Genomic DNA, 18,700 nt, shown 5'->3' on the forward strand with positions numbered 1-18,700 from the left:
TGCGGGCACCAGCCCAAAGACCCTCACTGTACACCTTTATAGACTAAAGCTGCTGTCTTCTGCTAGTGTGGGAACTGTGGTCTGGGGTATGACTATTTGTTTTCCCCTGTTAATGTCACTTTATTTTTACCCAGATGTTTCGTTGTTATCCTGTTGTTTTTGAGTCAGCACAAATGAGAATGTCCTCACAGCCCTGCCAGCACTTTTTTTTTTTTTGCAAGAAAACTCTATACCACTTTATTTCACCCTTTATCCAAAAATGTAAAATGTGCTTAAAATGTGTAGTAGTCCTGAGCTTCAGATGCTAACCTCCAACCTCAAAGGCAAGTAGGGAGAGAGGGTCAGGACAGTTCAGAGTTCCACTCCTGGAGAAAAGGGAAGCCCCCGGCACAGTAGAGGATTATAAGAACATCAGGACTCTATGGAGACGGGGACCCCCTTTCTCCTAGCACCAGCCCAAGACCCCACCCCACCCCTCCCCTCCTCTTCAATGAAGAAGACATTTAACATTCTTGATACTTGTACAGCGACGTGGTACATGGTATATATGGCAGGCAGCTAGCCGACCAAGGAGGGCTAGGGCCTGCCCCTGTTCCTTGGCAGGCGGAGTGGGGCACCATTCAGCTTCCTCGTTCTCCTCGCTCCCCTCTTCTTCGCTCTCTTCTTCCTCGGAAACACTGCTCACAGTAACAGTCTGGGGCTGGCCACCCAGGGACCCGCGCAGGACCAGAGCCTGACGGCAGGCGGAAGGTTCCAGGCGGTTGCAGCTGGCGGTCACCCACACTGAGCATGGGGTTGGCGGGACAACCGGAGGTTGGCCACGGGGACCACAACCTCCTGGTGGTCAAGGTTACGGGCCACAACTTCTACCACATGCCGCTCCTCCTTGGCCCCTTCGTGAGGCAGAGCATGGTCCATGCCAGCACGTGCTCCGCGTGGTCCTCTTCCTCTGCCTCGAAGGTGAGTGAGCAGGTGTGGCCGGAAAGCTCGCAGCCAAAGAAAGAGCTGTGCATAGTGACCGGGGAAGGAGGGGATGAGGCCCGCAGCTCCCCAACACCTCCGGCCCGGGCTTGCCTTTCTGGACCCCAAATTGCTAACGCGGCAGGAGCCTCCCTGCCAGCACTTTAAAAAAGCGGCTTTATTGAGGGAAAACTGTCATATAACAAATGGCACATATTCGAATTGTGCAGTGCATACATTTTGAAACATCGTGAAACCATCACCACAATCAAGGGAGTGAACTCCTCATCCCCTCATAAGGTTCCTCTGGCCTCTGCACCCCTCCTCCCTCCTCATTCCCAAGCATCGCTGACCTGTTTCCTGCCACTACATTAGCCTACATTTCCTACAGTTTTATATAAACAGCGTCAAGCAATGTGTGCCTTTCTTTGGCTTCTAACTCTATCAGCCTCCAAACAGCTTCCTGTTTCACCCCCAGGCCCACCCGCCAAGGCCCCAGCTGGCTTGTCCACTGCTCCCCCAGGATCCGCTGCCACTTGTCCAGCTGCTTTCCAGGTCGCCCCCCCGCTGCCACCACCGCCCCCCCCCTTTTTTTTTTGCTTAGAAAACTCCTGTGTGGGGCTGGGAATGCTTGAATTTCTTCTGTGAAAAAGAACGCAGAGAGGTGCCAGCAGGGCATTTCCTGACTGATCAAAAACCTCGCCTCCCTCCCCGCCCCCCCAACTGCTGCTGTCTCCTCTCCTGTCGTTCCATTCTCAGGGGTATGTGCCCTTAAAGACCCCTTTCGTGCTATTTGAATGGGGCTTGGGGAGAGGAATAGAATCAGGGGGAAGCGTTTGCATCCGCCACCTTCCTGTGGACCTGAGGCTGCTCTTAGGTGATGGGCACCGAGTTCTGCACTGGCTGGAGAGGGCAGAGAGGTCTGGGGCTGGAGGAAAATAGTCATCACTGGGCTGTGATTCACTAAGCGCAGGCTGCCCAGTGTACTGGTTACATTTGGTTTTCACCAAAATGTCGTGTCCCCCCCCCCCCCCCCCCCCCGTTGTCCGTCAGCAGCTGCGTTGGGGTAACTTCTCAGGAGGAGACTGTGCCAGCCCACGGGGCAGGGAGACATCTTGCACAGATAAGAGACGCTGCAGATCAGTTCAGGACGCGGGATGGTCAGTGGCGATCTCTCAGGAGTCCGTTAGGTAAGGGGCTTTCTGTCTGGGAGGAGGAGAGGGAGAGGAGGGAGCTGAAGAGGAGCCTGAGTCAAGGCCTGCAGCCCGAGGAGAGACCTTCAGGAGGCTCCACTGAGGAGGAGCAGCCTGAGTTCTGCAAGGAGGACTTTTCGGTGACCAGGTAGAATGTCCCTTCCTCACACAGGGAGTCAAGTGGCTGACAAGTGAGAGGTGGGGGGAGATGACCTGGGACAGGCTTGGGGAACAAGGTCAGGTAGGGACTACAGCGTTCTTACGGGTGAGTCCTTTCATCCCTGATCTTGGGATCCCTGATCTTTCACCCTGGACGTGGAATCGCAGGCCTCCTGAGAGTGGAGAGTTGGTGGAAGGGTGTGTGGGCGCCACCCTCAGCGGCCTCTGTTGAGGTCATGCGGAAGATGAGAGAGTCTTAGCTGACTGAATGAACCTTATTATAGCATTTACTTCCTTCTCTTTTGGTGAAAGGTCACCTTTTTTTTTTTTCTTGCAAAGGAAGTTCCACAAATATTTCATTCCCAGCCTTAGAAATAGCCAGCAGTCAAGGCGATTGCAAACTCCCCGTGCTGGGGAATTTCCAAGGAAGTGAGGCAGGTTCTGGTGGAGACGCGAGGTCGGAGCGGTTACTCAGTAGCAGCAGCAGGTCCAGAATTTCCCCGCACGTGTCTCAGGCTCTCATTTGCCAGCTCAGACCTGAAGTATTTCTACCGCCAGGAAAAAAAAAAATAGCTGTGGGTGAAGAATTCATTTTCCAGACTGGAGCTTCCGCCAGCCGCTTGCTGGGAGGCCTGACTTTCCCTGCTCTGCGATGGCGGATGCAAATGTCCCTCAGGTCATTCCCAGGAAAGGGAAGCACGCGGGCGTCTGTGCGGGAGCTCCATCCACTTAGGGCGATAGACAGGGATGAGTGTCAAGTGTGTAGACGTTCTCCAGACTGTTTGAATCCCAACATGTTCTGGCGAGGAGTTGGCCAGGAATGTGAATGGCCCCTCCCTCCCCTCTTCCCGGCAGATAATCTGGGAGCTCACTTTCTATGGATGGCGGGGCGGTGGTCAAAGGTGGGGAATGCTGCTGTGCTGGAGCCTCGGGGAGTAACCTGCCAGAGTCTCACATCATTCATCCCTGTCAATAGCGGTGGCGTCACGTCTGGGGGAACACAATTTCCTCACCGGCCCGAGATGCTTCTGTCATAGAGAGGCATGTGTGGGGGGACCAATATGTTACGAGCAGACACTTGGTTTTAAAAACATAAACATTTTACGTTGGAGAGAGAGCATTGTGAATTAGGGCAGGATATGAAGAACCAGTACAAAGAGATGGAAAAGTTCGGGGTATTGAGTACATCTGCTTTTAGGGGGTGCAGGGGGGAGGGCTAAACAAGAGGGACAAGTGGTTCTACCTTGCCCAGCCCCACGCCCAGCTGTTCTTTACTGAGGCGATTAGGCAGGAACTCTCTCTTCACCCCACAACGTGGAACCCACCTGCTTTCCCTTCTGCTACGGTGGATGAGGTGGCCCTGAGGACGACCCTGGTCTTGGGCTCTGGCCTTATTTCCCTCTGATGCCTCTTCTCTCACCGACACCACCAACTCCTCCCTCTCTTCCAGCTTATCGCCATCAACTGTGGACATGCCCACATGTCTGCCGTGATGAAGAGACCCTCCCCTGACACCACCCTGCTTCTGTGTTCCGTCCCAGAGACTTGTACGTTTACTTGCTGTCTCCATGCCGGCATCACCCGATTCTCTCTACAGTCTGTAGCCACCATTGCCCTGAGCCCCTCAGGTAAGGCTGCCACTGACCTCCATCTAGTGGCCATTTCGATGTCCTCATCTCTCCCTATCAGCAGCACAGGAGGCAGGTGACGGTCCCTCCTTTAAGAAGAGCTTCCTTGCTTTGGTTTCTGTGATGCCCACACCCCTTGTACTCCTCCTGCTTTCCCTCTGCCCTCTTACCACCTTCTCTCCTATTACCCTCATCCAAGATACTATCATCTCTGGGGAAGTCCATTACCATAGCCTCTTAACTGATCTTTCAGCTTCCACTCCTTTCTGTTGTTGTTGTTGTTAATTCTCACTGGAGGATATTTTTTTCCATTGATTTTAGAGAGAGTGGAAGGGACAGGGGGAAGGGTAGAGAGGAGAGAGAGAAACATTCATGTGAGAGAGCCTCATCAATTGGTTGCCTCTTGCATGTGCCCTAACCCGGGGTGGGGGACCTGCAACCCAGGTAGGTACCCTTGACTGGAATGAAACCTGTGACCCTTCAGTTCATGGGCCAATGCTCTAACCACTGGGCAATGCCAGCCAGGGTTCTTGACACCATCTCCCCCTGCCCCCAGGGTCCATTCTTCATACAACAGCAACAGTGGTAAAACATGAGATCATCCTTCCTTGATTAAGAACCTCCAATGGCTTTGTATGACACACTCAGTCCAAATCCTTATACAGAGACCTGGCCCTTGCCTCTCTGTCCTCCTCTGCAGCCCATTCTCCTTTGCTCACTCTGCTACAGCCACTTGGTCTTCTTGCCTTGCCTCATTCATTCAAGCCTACTTCCAATCTAGGGCCTTTATGTCAACAGCCTCTTGGCATGCTGTTCCCCAGATCTTTGCAATATTGGCACCTTCTGTCAAGCCACATTCTCACAGGGCCTTCCTTCTCTGACCACCTCACCCAAAATAGTACCTTTCATTGCACCCACCCAGTTATGCTCTAGCCTATTGCCCTATTAGTTACTTTCCTACCATTGATGAGGAACTGAACCACAGGTGCTGGAGCTGATCACCTGACCCCACCCCAACCAACATTATTACAGAGGCATTATTACCAAGGTCAGAGGTCAGAATGAGCCCAGGCCTCCCACTTCTACCCCTATTCCGTACAACAGGGCTCATTTTGGTGTTGTCACTGCAGTCACCTGACACCCTGACATCAGCTGAGTTACTCCTGGCGTTCATCCAGGCAGGGAACACAGCAGTCACATGAGTATGGGAAGGAGGCTGGAGTGACCTTGCCCTTCTCCTACTCTCCAGAATAGATGGGGACAGCAGACTTCCCACACATCCCCAGTCCTAGGAAGTTTATTGCCCTGGGATGTCAGAGGCCCTGGGGCACCAGACAAAGGGACTCTGGCAGCTCTGTTGGTTTCCATTTCTTCCAACAAAACTGAAAGAGCCCTGGCCTAGCCAATTTGACTCAGCGGATAGAACCTTGGCCCACAGACTGAAAGGTCCCAGGTTCGATTCTGGTCAAGGGCACGTACCTTGGTTGTAGGCCTCGGTTATAGGCCACGGTTGGGGCATTTGTGGGAGGCAACCAATCAATGTGTCTCTCTCACATGGATGTTTCTCTCTCTCTGTCTCTTCCCCTCCCTTCCACTCTCTCTAAAAATCAATGGAAAAATATCCTCGGGTGAGGATAACAACAACAACAACCTGAAAGAGGACCTAAATAAGTTGTTGGTTAATAAATCATTAAATAATGATTTAAATTGATGATTAAATGGATGATGGATGACTATGTGATTCTGACAAGTAACTCATAAAGATTTCAAAGGGTTGAGTGACACTGCTGCAATGAAATTCCTCTCATTCCCATTACTCATGGTTTATACGTACAAGTTCTCCTAGCACTTACATTTGAAAAAACCAAAAGAAGAATAGGATCAACGTTGAGCCCTCATTCTAATTACAAGTAATATATAAATATACAAACTACTTTTTAAAAGCTCTGTCTCATCAAGGTATATTGCTAACGAAAATCAACATTTGTAATAGAGCATATGTATGTCTTTGTTACTTTGATCAATTGTGTACTAACAATAATTGTAATGATGACACAATGTGGAAGAATTAAAAAAATCTAACATCCTATTGTTACATAAAATATAATAAATTAAATTTCGATTGAATACATTTTTATTGTCGCAAATAAGTATCCTAGGATGATCAGTAAAATCTTTTTAAGTACAGTACATACTATATTAGTATAAAATTTCACGGGGGAAATGAGGGGAAATATCAGTTCAAGGAGAAAAAGGAATGCTGTAAATTTTCGACCATTAAAGAATTTGCTCATGTATTTTTAGGTGGTTGACAGTAGGAAACAATCACTACACTGCTAGAATTCTACTGGATGCACTTATGAAAGGGATGTAACAGTTTATATTTAAATGTCAAATTTACAATATTCTAGGGATGATAACATTTGCAATTAACTATTTAAAGTTATGATGACAAATGTTAGATTCTACCCTAAAACATATGTGTTGGTGGAGAGGTGAGGCCACAGTTTTAAAAATTGCTTGTAAATGGTGTGTAAGCTACAATATGGGAAAAACATCACCCGGCAAGGATTAGGGCCCTGGAAGGGCCTTCGGGGCAGGAACTGGACTTGCTGCTCCGACAGAGAGGCAGGTGGATGGGCATTAGGAGGACATTGTCTACTTGGGACAAGGGACCCCCCCCCCCCCCCCGGTGGCTGGAGGGCGCCGAGGCTCAGCTCCATGCTTGACATCTCCTCCAGGTGTTCCTGATATGCTTCATTTGAAAGCCAAGCCATATTGTGTGGAATGCTCCTATCTGTACCTGCATTCCATAGACTGTATTTTTCAGTGTATAAGACACTATTTTTTTTTCTAAAATCGTTAGACTGAAAATTGAGGGGCATCTTATACATGGAAGTCAGCCAAGGAGGGAGCCACATGGGTGTGTAGCTGCCCATATCTTGTCAAACAGGCTTCCTCCAATCACAAGCCTTATTGTTACTGATGTCAGCTGATGCTCTAATTGGAGGTGGAGGTGGAGGTGGAGGTGGAGGTGGAGAGTGTGCAGATGCAACAAGGACCAGAGCATTCTGAGCCCATAAAGATGTCAAAAAATAAATAAAATAAATACCAGTAAGTGATTGTCTTACTCTGCAAAATTCAAACTGAATGTAATGAGCTATGCAAAAGAGCATGGAAATAGAGCTGCAGAGAGTCAATTTGGACCTCCTCCCACTGAGTGTATGATCAGACAGTGGAGAAAACAGGAAGAACAACTCCTTCAGATGCCAAGAAAAAAGAAGGCCTTAAGAGGAAAATCAGCAAATGGGCAAACTTGGAGCAGAGGCTTAAGTCTTGGATTATGGAGCAGGGCCAGAGTGGCTTATGTGTGTCAACCAAGCTTATTCAGTGTCAGGCAAGAATGTTTGCAAGCGAAATGAACATTGTTGATTTTACAGCAAAGGCAAAATGGTGCTTCAATTTCATGAGGAGAGAAGGGTTGGCCATGAGAACATGAACAAAGTTAAAGTGATATGTTGCATTAATAGCATAGTACTGGTATGTGAACATTACCTGTGGTAATTACTAAATAAAAATGTGTTCTGTTTTATGTTTAAAATATTGATTTTTTAAATTTTGGGTTGGAAAACTTGGGGGCATCTTACATATGGAAAAATACGGTATCCTCCTACTCCAAGGATTCACAGGCAAATTACATGGCTTGGGCGGCCTCTCTTGTGGCTGGGCTCCTCTCCAAGCTGAGGGGCAGAGTATCAGGATGCTCAGGTGCTGGCTGGGAGTCCTCAGCCCTCACTTCCTGATCCTGGTGGTGGGTGAAGGACTTCATACTTATGTTTGCCTCTGCGGGCTGATGGGATAGGACTGCAGGGGACAGAGGGGGGGACACGGAGAAAGAGAAACAGTGACCCCCTCAAACAGCCTGTGGGACCTGGCTCAGGACCTGGAAGGGAATGGCCAGATACCAGGCACAACTCACACGTTAGCCAGTCTCCTTTAGCAAGTGTCAGTAGACACTTGGGCTATTTCCCATTTTTTGCTATTACAAGTGATGTGCAATGAATAATGTTAATCATGTGTCATTTCACAAGGGTGTATGTCCATCTGCAGGATAAGTCCCCAGAGGTGAAATTGCTGGGCCAAAGGGAATATGCATTTGTAATTTTTATAGTTATCATAAAATTTTCCTCTGAGGGAGTTGTACCTGTTTATACTCCCACCTGCAATGCTTAACAGTGGAGATCTTCCCACAGTTTTGCCAATAGGGTGTGTTGTTATACTTTTGGTATTTGTAATCTGATAGAGCATTGGCAGTCAAAGTGCTATTACTTTGTCTGTTATGAGTATTGCTGAGCTCCTTTGACTCTGTCCAAGATCTAATAGTATTTCCTTTTTTGTGTGTGTTAATCCTCACCCAAGGATATTTTTCCATTGATTTTTGGGGAGAGTGGAAGAGAGAGGGAAAGACAGAGACATCGATGTGAGAGAGACGCATCGATTGGTTGCCTCTGCATAAGCCCCGACCAGGGCCTGGGCTGGGGAGGAACCTGAAGCCAAGATACGTGCCTTTGACCAGAATTGAACCTGGACCCCTCAGTCCACAGGCCAACGCTCTATCCACTGAGTCAAACCAGCTATGGCTAATAGTAGTTCCTTTTTCATTGACAGCCTGTTAACATATTTTTGTTGGATTTTTGCCTATTGTTTCGTTCTATATACCAAGAAAACTCTTCCTTTGTCTGAGATATGAGTTACAAAAGTTTCTTTTTTTGTGTTTTGGCTTTGCTTCTGGTGACTCCTGCAATCCTGGCATCATTCATTCTTACATCCCCATGCCACACTGGTCCATGTCTTTTTCTTTCTTTTCTATTTCTAGATGGGGGATTGCTGCTTGTCCTTGAGGCCTGACTCGTATGTCGCCCGGTGACCATCATCCTTCACAGCAGACCTGTCACTCCCCTGATACTATATCACCTCTCCTTGTCGTGTTGCCTTCCTTTGCTTGTGTATCTCTCCTGTCTAACTAGGAATGCCTCACCTTTCTTGTTTCTGTGATCCCAGCCCCTAGTACATAGCATTTGCTTTATAAATGTTTGTTGAGTCAATGAACAGAGAAATTATGAGCAGCTGTTTCCTCAACCATCAGTCCTATAATGCTACAGCTGATCCTGTTTTCAGATGAACCTTTGCACCGAATATCCTTTTGTTGAAAAGCAGAAAAGCAGGGGCTGTGTGGGAGGCGGCTCTGCTGGGCAGGGATGTTTCCAGGTACTTGGTGGCACTCTGTGAGGAGTGGGCTGCCAGCTCCCCGGCCAGGCTCCCGTGCCCCCATTATCTTCCCTCTTCTGTGTCAGATCCAAGGAAAGTCAGTCACCACATGAGAACAATTTTATTTTTCAGTGAAATTTATTTCAGAATTATTGAAACAGTATCTTACTTCTCATTCACAAATATTCCTATAAAAATAATCTGAGCTTATTCAGCCTGGTGAAAGGGCTCGATATAAAGACAGCACACTCATCCAAATGACATGGGCTCCTTAGATATTGCAGACTGGGACGGCTGCTTCCTGGCCCCCTTGAGCGAAATTAAATAGACAAACCCATAATAAATAAATAAACAGATAGTTTAAGTGGTTGCTTATTGGAAGCTGGGCGCAAAGGACAGAGGGATTCTGGAACCGAATGTGCAGTGGTTTCTGCCTGGCTGGCTTTGTATGAGCAGAGAGGCGAGAGGGGTGGCTCTGGGAGAAGGGGGCTGCTTCTCCCTAATTAATGTGGGGAAAGCAGCTGGGCATTGACTAGACCACAGTGAAGTGCAGCCCCCTGCCATGTTCAAACCCTTCGGCACCCTTTCTGCAGCCCTCGGATGACAGCACAGGTACAGGCCTCTTCAGTGAGTCAGGATTTCCATGGTGAAGTCAGTTATATCCTGGCCACCTTTAGTACTTCCCAGGAAGACGGGCGTCTGGTCCGCTTGCGAGGTGCTGATGTACCAGTTGGGGTACATGGCAGACTCAAATTCTACCTTGTCCCTGATTTCCTTCTTGTGGAAGATAAATCGCCTGTCTATCTTCTTCTTTGACAGACCGTGGGGGTCAAATGTCTGCAGTGAAACAGAAGGAAGAATTTCTGAGAGGGGAAGGAACAGAGAGACTCTGGGGAGACCGTTCTCTGGGTCAGCGAGAGAGGAAACCGAAGAGCCAGGACCAGAGCCAGGCTCCCGAGGGATCTCTGTGACCCCAACTTTCCATGTGGTGTCTGACGGAGCTCTTATCCTTTTCTAGAACTGAGTGCCAGATGGCAGGGAGCATAATATAGGTGGGCATTTTTTAAAAGTGAAAATTAGGTTAAGGCTTCCAGGAGTGCCTCGTTTACAGGGATTTTTGCTGTGTGGGGTGTGTGTGTGTGTGTGTGTGTGTGTGCGTGTTTAAATTAAATTTTTGAATGGCCTTGGCTAAAACGACTTCAACTTGGAAATGAAGCTTTAGCTAAGAAATCTGGAAGGTGGGAAGAATTGTGATGTTGGGAGTAGAGTGGAGATGACAGCAGGTGACAACTCTCTTGAATTGATTAACTTCCCAAAGTGTCGTGTATCAAATGGAGCAGCCCTAGCACTGCATCCTCTGTTGGGTGTTGACTGGGCATAATATCATTAGTGAAATGATTTAATTTTCTGCGGTGGAAGTGAAAGCTGCATGCATTTAGCAATTGCATATTTACAGTTCTGCAAATTGTCAAGTAGATCTGCCCCCAGGTTTTCTGGGCGGTGGCGGCGGCAGGGGGTTGGGAGGGGAGAAGGTGGTTGTCTTGGAAGTCGGTGATGGCTAGGGGTGCTTCAGAGGAGTTGAGAAGGGCCTTTGGCTGCTGGTGCTCACTCACCTCCAGCTGCAGGGTGGGCTTCTTGTCCTTGACCACGCAAGACAGGTACAGGTTCTTTTCCTTGATACCCAAGGCCACGGGTATCTTGTCGATATTCTCGTCTCCTGGCACGAAGCTCATACAGAACACCACTGGAGGAAGAAGCGGGGCCTTGTGCTCAGGGATGCACAGCAGGGTAGGGTTGGCCCAATCACTGGACCCCAAGCCCAAGACTCATCTAATTTAGGCTCTTCTGTAAGAACCTCCCTATGGATTCTCACTGGTTATAGCAGGGTCAGTTGGTTATTCCAGTTTTTCCCAGAGAAGGTCTGGGGACTTCCCAGAGCCTATTACAGTGGCAGGGAAGAGTTAGGGAGTCTAATTTTTAAAAATTGAAGGAAGGAAGGAAGCCATCTTGTCATGTGGTGATGGGCCCATCTCACGAGCAGAGCGATTTGATCAATGTGAAAGGCAAGCAAAGAGGTTAAGCTGGCCTCCCGAAAGAAACCAGGCACACATCTATTCCAAGATGTAGAGCAACAAGTGGGAAGAACTTGGGCAAGGTGAGGCTTAGCTGGGACAAGTGGCTGCAAAGACAGACACTCATGTTAATCTTCTTTAGTCACAATGGTTTCACTTGGAGGCCCTAAGGTCATGCTCACAACCCAGTTCTAAAGAAACAGGATTGTTCTGGCCTGGCTGAGAGCAGGATGCTCCCCCCAGGGGTGCCTCTCTCCAAGGTCAGCAGCCCTGGAAGGGAACACACCGCTCCTTTCAGCAGCTCCCGTGGCCACACCCCTGCACATAGGGCTCAGCCATGGTGGCAGGGTGCCAGGCAGATCCCACAGCTAATGGGCTCCCTAGACTTGGAAGATTTTCCAGTTATAGCAGAGAGATAAACATTTCTGCTTGTCAGTGAAGTTTCCCTATAAGGGCCCATCTGGTGTTGGGTAGGAAGGCTGTTAGGAGCACAAGGGCAGGGCTGGAAATGGGAGCGGACACATTATCTCTTCACCATTCTACTTTCAACCTCAACCACAGGAAACAAGAACCCACAGGCAGTTAGGTCATGTCCATCCAATGTCCTCTTTCTAATGCAAGCACTGATATCGTACTGTTGTTAGATGACTTGGCCGGACCATGATCCTAGGTGTACTTGAGCAGTCTAATTTCTTAGAGTTACATCTCTTGCCAGAAAATGAATATGCTAAGGGAGTCAATCTGGTGTCATTGCTGGGACACCCCCCCCCCCCAAAAAAAAACCCCTTATGTTTTTATAACATGTTGTTTTCACTGATGTTGATAATTTGCCTTAATATTCCACTTTGTTGAAAATGTGGATGACCAGCAAGCTGCCAGGGTGCCAAAAGAGGAATCAAGATTTCCCACTTACCTTGTTGGTTCACATCCTGTCCATTCAGGTGAAGAGCCTGCAGCTCATGTGGTCCAGACAGCACCAGGGATTTTTGGTTTATGTCCCGGAGCCTGCAGTGCAGCGATTGTAGGGATGCATCACACTCGTAACTGCCATCCCACATGCAGTCAATGGATTCTGAAATGTGGAGCACATGCATTGTTTAGGTACAAAGCGAGCAGGGCAGGCCTGATGAGAGGCATTGGGCTTGTTGGAGGACGCACACAGCTCAAGAAATTGTAACACAGGGGGGAGGAAGTTAGGACGGGAAAGAACATCGGATGTGGCACCTTAAGACATGGGTTCAAGCTTCAGCACTGCTGCTTGCTATGGATGAGCAATAGAGCGACTTAAGTAAAATGGCGATCCAATAATACTGGGCCAACAAGGGCATGAAATGTGCAGGAGATAATGTAAGAGGAAGCACTCCGAGAATGACGGACTGAGTTGCTAATGTGAGTAGTTATTAAGGTCTTATTTTGAGGATAGTTTCAACTAAGAGATGATCAATTTGGTATCTAGGCTTCTCTGTCTTCCTCCCACCGATGGGCCTAATATTGTAAAGGGCAGTGATGAAGGAATGTTCGAAGAGTTTATCTGAACCAAGAATTTGAGGACATGCCCGGAAGCAAGATCTCAACAGACTGAGAAAGTGTTCCAGGAGAATGACAGTTTGGCAGGTCCGTCTGTACACATTAGAATCAAAGGGCCTTTGAAGTTTTCCCTTTTATGGTAATTTAATTTTTTCCTAAGGTATTGGTAAGACGGAAGAATGTCCTCTCAGTGCATCTGTTTCTCTTCTTTTTCTAAATCCCATTTCAGTTTTCTACAATCCTTCTTAAGGTGCCCTGGCTTTCTACCATAGAAGCACACTCCTTCCCCTGTTAAGAAGGCCTTTGGTGAGGTCTGGCCTGATTGCTGAGCTGCTGGAGCTATAATTCACAATTTTAGTAGCTTTATCCACCCCCCCCTTTTTGGATAGTTTTAGATAATTGATCATCCAAATTACTATTTTCATATGTTCTAATAGTTAAATCAAGTTCCTTTGTTAATCCATTAGCATCTTGGAGAGGATCAGGGAAATCTCTAGTTAGATTCTTTAATTCTGTTCTAGTCCAAGGAATGTATACCATTGCTAGTTTCCCCTGCCTGCACTGGCTTTCCCTAAAGGGAGCTGCCAGTATTTCTGGTTTCCCCAGTTTATTCTAGTCTTGCTTTCTATTCTCAGTTTCCTCAAGGCCACTAGGGAGTGGTGGTGGAGGAGATGTAGGGGCAAGAGAAGAGAGAGAGAGAAAGGAGGGCAAGTCCATGCAAGAAAGCAGAGGATAGAGTGGAGCAGCTTGAGACAAATGCCATGTGATTTCACTTATATGTGAAATCTAAAAAACAAAATAAATGAACAAACAGAAACATAGATACAGAGAACAAACTGATGGTTGCCAGATGGGGAGGAGGTTGGGGTGATGGGTGAAAAAAGTTAAGGGATTAAGACATACAAATGGCCAGATATAAAAACAGTGACAGGATGTAAAGTACAGCATAGGGGATTGGTCAATAATATTATAACTAGGTATGGTGTCAGATGGGTACTAGACTTATAGGGGATCACCACATAAGGTATTTAAATGTCTAATCACTATGCTGTACACCTGAAACTAAAATAACTTTTTATGCCAGGTATAATTGAAAAATAAATTTTAGCCCTAGCTGGTTTGGCTCAGTGGATAGAACATTGGCCTGTAGACCGAAGGGTCCCATGTTCAATTCTGATCAAGAGCAAATGTCCAGGTTATGAACTCGATCCCTAGTTGGGGAGGAGGGGGGTGGTGCCGGAGGTAGCTGATCAATGATTCTTTCTCATCATTGATGTTTCTATCTCTCTCTCCCTCTCCCTTCCTCTCTGAAATCAATAAAAATATATTTTAAAAAAAGAAAAAAAAATAACCAAAGCAGTCTTTCATGTCCCTGGGTTACCGCACCTTTATCTTATAGTGCTACCTCAAGGGTTTTCTAATAACAGCTCAAATAAAGTCAGACCTACGACCTCAAGCAAAAGGAGGCTCAAGATTCTAAGAGGAAACTCACCCAAGATCACCTGATGCGAAGCAGGAACCGGTGGGGCTCAGTGGGCCCCTGCTGGTACCTAGCTCCGGGTCCGGGGTTGCAGGGTGGTTCTGGGTGGGCTTGTTTAGAATCCTGCTGGCTATGCCAGACACATGTTGACAAGAGAACATCCAGTTCTGTAGAAAGCTTTATAAGAGTTTATCTGAGCCCAGATGTTGAGGACATGCCTGAAGCACAATGTCAACAAATTGAAAAAAATGCTCTGGAGAATAGCAGTTTTTGGTTGTTAATCCTCAGCGGAAGATATTTTTCTCATTGATTTTAAGAAAGCGTGGAAGGGATGGGGGAGAGGAAGAGAGGAGAGAGATCAATGTGAGAGAGACACATGGATCGGTTGCTTCCTGCACATCCCCCCAACTGAGGTTGGGGATCGAACCTGCAACCCAGGTACATGCCCTTGACTGGGAATTGAACCCACAACCCTCTGGTTTGCATGCTGATACTCTAACTACTGAGCCACAATGGCCAGGGCAGGGGTAGTTTTGCAACTTATTTTATGCAGTAGAATCAAAGGAGATAACGCAGGGAGGATTACATTGGTGGTAGATGTAGGGGGCAGGAGAAAGAAGAACAGGGATATCTTTGGGATTAGATAAAAACAAAATGGAGAGACACACACTTCCTTTACCTTGGTGGCTAAGGGACAGTTAATTACTATTTGCAGCACATAGAGACATAGAGATGGTATGTGGGAACAAGAGGACAATAAGGGGGTCTGTGGTCTCCTGCTTTGGTGTCTATAGTTGTGCCCCTCGGGCATAAGGAAAGAAAATCACTCTGACATTTCAAAAGTGTGCTCTCCTGAGAAGCGTAAGAACAATGGACAGGGCTCCTTAAGGCAAAGAGTGACATTTGCTAAGGAAGCTACAAGCTTGGGACTTTATGGCCCACATGGCCGCCCAGTTAGCAATTTGTAACCAGACCATCCTGGGCGGTTCCTCTGGGTCACCAAGCTTTCCAGGCCTGCATGTGGCCTCCTGAGCTTCTCGGGTCTGCTATGTCGCCCTGTTCATTCACCAGGGTTTCAGCTCCGGGGGAGTTTAATTGATCGCTGTGTTATGGACACAGAGAAGGAAGTGAGCAGAGATCTGTCTGCCCTCAGCGCTCAGAAGTACCTTCTTTAAAGATGAAGAAGAAGAGGCTCCGCAGGTCGTCATCCTGGAAGTCCTGTGGGCAGACCATGGGCACTTTCCTCAGCTTCTCCACGGCAACGATGACCGACACGGCCCGCCTGAAGCTGGAGTTGTAGAGCTGGTGGGAGACTTTCAGCTGGATGCCCCCATCTCCCAGAGGGCTGAGGTCCAGGTCTTGGAAGGAGCACTGTGGGAAGACCAGGGAAGGGAGCTTGTTGAGGTGGCCGGGCCCGAGAACCGAGTTGTCATCAGAGGGGTGGGAGGACCCTGAGGTATAACCGAGCTTCTATGGAAAGACTCGCATCTCTCTAAAGTCCAGAGAGGCTAGGTGGCCTACCCTAGGGCACGTGGCAGGTTAGAGGCCAGAATGTGGGCTTTTTGATGCCAATTGTGGCATTCTTTTTGAATAAATCCTGTTCGCACCTTGTGTATCTTTTGTACAGCTGCTCCACTAACCATAAGTTTCTACCTTTTTACATGTTATACCTTTTTGAATCCCTAATCCTCTAACACTATGCATTTAAATTTTTATGTCAGTGGTGATTATAATATTTTCTATACATCTATGCTCATTCAGCAAATTTTTAATTATTATTTTCCAGAATGCTGTTTCATAAGCATTCTGCAAATACATTAAAAGTGGTTGCTATTTGTAAAGTGTGTTACCACTTTGCTGTTATTGGAGAAACTGTGTAACTGTAATAAGGTTTACCAAGGTTGTCCTAAGGTTTAAAAGCTTGAGAGACAGTGGAGAGACCTTTAATGGCACAGAGGAATGCTGACTGTGCGACCTGTGACTGACAGTCAGGTGGCTGGGAGAGGCAAAGGGCCAGAGGGAGAAGCCACACCCCACTCTGGGCTGGACTGAACCAGTTAGACTGGTTTCCAAACATTTCAGGTGAGACCCAAAACGGTCAAATGACTTGTCTAAGATCAAACAGCAAGTGAGTGATTGTCTTTCAACTCCCAATTCATCATTTTGGTTACATCATCTACATCTTGTCATTAACTCTGCGCCAGGGAGCAAAAAACTCTTCCACCTCAAAGCGGGGCAGACATGTTAACTCTCAAGGTTATCTCCTCTGGGTCTCAGAACTTGGCTCCAGGGAGTATGCAGGCTGAGGCCCTCTCCCAAAAGGAGAATCAAATTTATGTTGACCCCCTTGAAGCCTTGGCTGTCTTTCTGCCATTACACAGCAAACCTATCACCTCTGCCGTGCCCCTGGCCCTCTGTAAGCATGGCGCCATCACCAAGCCTTAGTGAGCGAGGGTGTGGTGTGAGAGCCACTCAATGGCCAGGTCAGCATGGCCTGCACCGGTCTCACTGGAAGACGTGACAGTCATCCTATCACAAAATGCCACAGGGTCAAGGTGTCCCAGACTCTTTTCCTTGAGCCTTTCCTAGCTCAAAGCCCCTCCATGGGTTGGATCTAAGCTCCTGGTCTTACCTTAGTCTGTTGCGGGCCATCAGCCTCAAAGAACAGGTCATTCTCATTGTCACTGTAATAAAGTCAGAGGCACTGCTCAATTATGTCTCCCAGACAAGTTTATTCTTCCTTCCTGCAAACAGTCATTCCTGTTCATAGGGAACTACAAGCAGCATGCCCCTTACGGCTGCTGGAAGCTGGCAAGTCCCGTGGGGATATGCATGGGACCCCCAGGTGGCAGGACAGGCGTGGGTGCTCCCTGAGGGATCCTGGGGCCTAATGTCCAGGCCCTAAAATCTGAGCCTTGCCTCCCATTGAAGCCGGACTTCACCCTGTGCTGCCCGCCTGGCATCTTCTCTGCCCTCCTGCCGCCTGCAGGAAGCTCAGCAACAGCACCGGGGTGCCCGTGGGCCCCAAGGCCGGGCTTGTTGGGGGAAATCAGCATTTAAACCAGGCTAGCTGAAACCCTGCTTGCCACTGAAGGGCGCAGAGTGGGGACAAAGCTGGTCTCCACACACAGACAACACTGCACTCTTGAACGAGGAGCCCTGCTCCCCGACTGGTCTCAGTCTCCCCACTGACCTGTAGTAAGCCATCACTTCATTGGCGAGTTCAGGCACTGCTGCCATGGCTGCTTCAGAAACCTGTGTGAAGAGGGGAAAAATGAGAGGCACGTGCCATGCCCCACCTGCAGGTGAGTTTCCCTCAGCACTGAGTACATGAACAGCAGGCAAGGAAACAATCTTCGAATGAACGAACAGATGTATGAAAGAACCTCCCTTTGGGCCCAGAGGGAAACATTTGCTAAACCAAACCCGAATCAGGAGCGCATCTGTTGGGAGCAGGGGCTTTGACCCTGACCTCTCAGGGGTCAGCTGCTATAAGCAGTGGTCATTTCCAGAACACTTCACAAATCATAGCATAACCGTACGCCTGGCATTTGTGCAAATAAACCCAGCCCTCAGGCATTGAGGGAGAGAAGGAGGGAAGGAGAAAGACAGAAGCAGAGAGACAGAGAGACCCCTTAGGACCTGATCATAAAAGAGTTGGTTGAAGTCATACCCGAGCAATGAAGACTGGCGGAGAGAACAGAGTTCTGGACTAGCCCGTGTCGCCTCGGAGAGGAATGCCACCTGCCAAATTCTCTCTCAGTTTTATGGCCTTCAGAAGCAGAAGTGAAGAGAAATTTCCGAGCTGAGAAATTTCCCCTTTGGTTAACTGGTGTCACAACCAAGTTTAAAAAAGAGGATGATGGTAACTTCTGGGAGAAGGCAAACTGAACGAATTCTTTAGTACATGGAAGGGCAAGTGGCCATGACCTGAGACACATAAGCACACGTGTCCTCATGCAAATAAACATTGTCTTCTACAACCATTATGCAGACCATGTCACTATTATTGTGGGATTTTCCTAGGTTAGAGAATGTTTTAATTGGAATTTTGGTAGGTATTGCGATGAATCTATAGATTGCTTTGGGTAGAGTGAATATGTTAAGAACATTAATTCTTCCAATCCATGAACATAGGATATCTTTCCATTTCTTTGTGTCTTTTTCAATTCCTCTCATCAATGTCTCATAGTTTTCAGGGTACACATCTTTCCCTTTCTTGGCTAAATTTACCCCTATTTTATTATTTTTGGTGCTATTGTTAGTGGGATTGCTTTCTTTACTTCTCTTTCATATATTTTGTTGTTAGGATACAGAAGTGCACCAGACCCCAGTGCAGTGCCTGCCTCGGGTCAGCCCTCACATTTTAGAATATGAATGAGTAGCTGGCTCACAATCGGTGCATGGAGTCTA

At 47.8% G+C, this 18,700-nt stretch overlaps 1 protein-coding gene and 1 pseudogene across 1 annotated transcript; both read right to left on the reverse strand.

The window, feature by feature from the left end:
* Positions 1-317: 317 nt before the first annotated feature.
* On the reverse strand, positions 318-3,786 carry LOC132213938 (nucleoplasmin-3-like; annotated as a pseudogene).
* Positions 3,787-9,327: 5,541 nt separating this feature from the next.
* IL1B (interleukin 1 beta) lies at positions 9,328-18,076 on the reverse strand. The gene is made up of 7 exons (XM_059659191.1): positions 17,961-18,076; positions 17,481-17,542; positions 16,920-16,971; positions 15,454-15,658; positions 12,194-12,352; positions 10,822-10,952; positions 9,328-10,045 (listed from the first exon to the last, which is right to left on the reverse strand). Exons 2-7 carry the CDS (start codon positions 17,525-17,527, stop codon positions 9,833-9,835), a joined length of 807 nt encoding a protein of 268 aa, XP_059515174.1. The 5' UTR covers positions 17,528-17,542; positions 17,961-18,076; the 3' UTR covers positions 9,328-9,832.
* Positions 18,077-18,700: the final 624 nt, after the last annotated feature.

Source organism: Myotis daubentonii, chromosome 12 (genome assembly GCF_963259705.1).
Source record: "Myotis daubentonii chromosome 12, mMyoDau2.1, whole genome shotgun sequence".
In the NCBI taxonomy this organism is placed as follows: Eukaryota; Metazoa; Chordata; class Mammalia; order Chiroptera; family Vespertilionidae; genus Myotis; species Myotis daubentonii.